Source organism: Chaetodon trifascialis, chromosome 8, assembly GCF_039877785.1.
Source record: "Chaetodon trifascialis isolate fChaTrf1 chromosome 8, fChaTrf1.hap1, whole genome shotgun sequence".
NCBI lineage: Eukaryota > Metazoa > Chordata > Actinopteri > Chaetodontiformes > Chaetodontidae > Chaetodon > Chaetodon trifascialis.
The window spans coordinates 13,460,885-13,464,011 of NC_092063.1; the positions used below are offsets into that span (position 1 = coordinate 13,460,885).

At 46.1% G+C, this 3,127-nt stretch overlaps 1 protein-coding gene across 1 annotated transcript; it reads right to left on the minus strand.

Annotated features, from left to right (window-relative positions):
- Window positions 1-789: 789 nt before the first annotated feature.
- hoxc12a (homeobox C12a) lies at window positions 790-2,863 on the minus strand. The gene is made up of 2 exons (XM_070969050.1): window positions 2,275-2,863; window positions 790-1,028 (listed from the first exon to the last, which is right to left on the minus strand). Exons 1-2 carry the CDS (start codon window positions 2,861-2,863, stop codon window positions 790-792), a joined length of 828 nt encoding a protein of 275 aa, XP_070825151.1.
- Between the last annotated feature and the right edge of the window lie 264 nt (window positions 2,864-3,127).

A 3,127-nucleotide genomic window follows, 5' to 3' on the forward strand; every position in this document is an offset into this window, starting at 1 on the left:
ACAAAGTCATGGCAATTCATTTTTTCAATGCGCAGTCATAAAGATATCGATATGGATTACATTGCGGGTTTAGTCCTCCCTCTCCTCATGCAGACTCCCCCAGACTTCCTGCCCGTGACCGTGAACGTGCCCACGACGCGTGCATGGTGAAAAACTACAGAAAGGAGTTAAGGTGGTGTTCCTCTTACCCAACAAACGAAGTATTAAGCAACCGAAGGGGAGATTCTTCTTTATCACTTCATAACCTCAGAGAAATTATTGCGCGGATCGGGGCTCCAGCCTGTCAGCCATCAGTCTTCTCTGTCGTTCTGAATGCTGTTATTTTCAGACCTATTTTTTAGAATTTACCGTCCCTCCTCATTTACTCTAAGAAAAAAAAAAAGGAACAAAAAGGATGCTGTTGTGTGTCATCCCAGACAGAGCGTTTGCCTTGTCGAAATATTTCGCCTGGTTTACATTTAGGGCGTAGACTGATCTCTTGACAAATCAGGGAACCCAAAAGATGCGCCACACACAGAAAAAACATTCTCACAGCTTCTTGTGCGATTATACCGAACATGAAGGCAGTCTTATTGACATGTAGAATATAGTTTTGACTGCCAGGTAGTGGCTTGTATTTTTGGGCTCGTGTAGCCCGCACCTTTGAGTGAAAAACAATATATATCAGAAAGTGTTGTAATTGCCTGCAATGTAAAAGGTGGATAGATGAGTGCATGCATTGAAAGAAGACCTATGGGAGCGCAGAAGGCTTGGCTTTTACTGCCTATCGATTCACCTTCTGCCGCATCTCTAAAAGTAGGCCAAAGCTTGCTCCCTCAGCATGAGTCTCTTCTTCTTCATCCTGCGGTTCTGGAACCAGATCTTGACTTGTTGGTCGCTGAGGTTCAGGCGGTCAGAGAGCTCCCTCCGCCGCTGCCTGGTGATGAACTCGTTCATCATGAATTCACCTTCTAGCTCAGCCAGCTGAAGTTTGGAATAGGGTTTACGCTTCTTTCTGGTCCGAGTGTGCATCGGGTACCACGGGGCAGCTGGAGGAGAGGGAGGAGGAGGAGGGGGAGGAGGAGGGGGCATACAACGGATTAGTCACCACAGTTGCAAAATCACGGTCACCTCCAAGGTTATGAGGAGCCTACAGGGGCATCAGTTGTCCAAGGCAAGCTTGGGCGATCGCCTTAGGCTCGACTGTGTGGATTTAACATACCTTTCAGCTTTATTTTGGAGAGCAACCAGAAAATTACAACTATATTTCAAATTGCATTACCATGACATGGCACTCAGTTTTCCAAAGGATGTCTGCAGTCTTGAGAATACAAGCAGACATCTAGAGATGATTTCTGTCTTTTGCAAAAGATCCCAGATGTAGAGATCCTGCGTTATATTAGGACTCAGAGAACTGGCGCCTCTGGAAGCTGTCACTTCCTCCAAAAAGACACACACACACACACACACACACACACACACACACACACACACACACACACACACACACACACACACACACACACACACACACACACACACACACACACAGCCAAACTGGATTTGTTTTGGTCTCTGCCTGGGCTGTTCATCTGATCTCAAATCCATTTTCAGGACCACCAGAACTGGTCCAATTTTGTGCACTTTTGCAAATCATGGGTGTTTTCTATTTTTCAACCCCCCCATGGAGACCACCAGTGGGCTATACAGCGGTTTGTGTCACAGGAAGTTTTATTGTTGCAGTTAAAGTAGCATTAACGTGATAATTAAGCCGTGCTTGCAAATACCCCTACTTATTTGCGAGTTTCAGAGCATATTAAATGACTCTTGAGTATACAGCGACAGATATTAATTCTGTTTACGAGTCATTAAAAAGAAAACTCTCTCTATTTGATGCAGTCAACCAAAGCGCCTCGCCTCTTTAAATCACTGGGCTAATTTGTTTGTACAAAGTGCAACAATGCACCAAAATCAACCACACGTGTGCCCGGACCACAGTTTCTCGTTCAAGGTATGGAAATACAATGACAGGGCTGATCTTTTATTCAAAAGCTGGCTGGCTGTGACTGTACACAACCACATGGCGCGTGAGGTATTTTAGGGCAACCCCTAGCGGCGTTTGCACACCACGCAAGTACCCTGCAGGCTAATGTAGGCTGCAAGTTGTGCATTAAGTTAACGAGCTCTAATGACGGTGTAATACCGTTAGTGTAAACCGTGTGCAGCGTTATTATAAATAACGTAAACGTGCGTTTAAAATAACGGCGATTAAAATGATAAAGAAACGGCACTCACCTCCGCCTGCGGTTATGTTGCTTGAATGGCTTCCCGGTGACACCAGGGTCTGTGTGTCGCTGGATGAAGGCTTGCTGCCTTCGTTGAGCAGAGAGGAGCTGGAGTCGGACTCCATTGACTGACAGGACGGCGGGTCTTGCGTTAGCTGCTCGCTCCCATAATCATACTTGGAAAAGGCGACAGTGCTGCCAATCCCACTGTGCATCCCGTGGTCAGATGTTAATGATGATGTGTCTCTCGCCCTATCCTCTCGTTTGAGGCTGCTGCCACCTGAGCAGGTCTCTCTGTTTCCGTTGCCGTTGTTATAATAACATTTGCCTTCTTCTGGTCTGGTAATTTCACACGACCGATTGAAAGAGGGGTTAATAGACACGGGGCTGCTAAAGTAGGATTGAGAGTATCCATTGCACGGCTCCGAAGGATTCCACGGGAGGGAGCAAACATTGTCCCTTCTCGGGTAGGAGAGAGACGGTAGCCCCGCCAGTTGTCCCCCTGAGGCTCTAAAATTCGGAAAGTAAAATGTGTCTCCAGTGTGGATGTTTACCAAAGGTCCCACAAACCCTGGATTAAGGAGATTATGCTCGCCCATTTCCGCGGGCCCGACCAACAGCTTCTAGTTTATTGCAATCTGACATTTAACATAGTTAAACCTGGAGGGGCGCCTGATTGGTCATCCTCAAACCACGTGTCCAGGCTAACTTCTGCTACACATGGTACCACCCACTCGGTCCATCTCAGACAAAACAAAACATTAACTTCTGTATTACAGAGGTTTATGTGCTTTTTAAAAATACTATAAACCTTTTATTAAAAATGTAGAATCTTGTTTTTCTTCACTTGAGTCATGCTGAGT

Excerpts from the sequence above, each read along its gene's own strand:
- hoxc12a (XM_070969050.1), bottom strand. The coding sequence starts at position 2,863 with ATGGGCGAGCATAATCTCCTTAATCCAGGGTTTGTGGGACCTTTGGTA. Across the intron at positions 1,029-2,274 it reads CAACATAACCGCAGGCGGAG|CTGCCCCGTGGTACCCGATG; the intron begins GTGAGTGCCGTT and ends CCTCTCCTCCAG.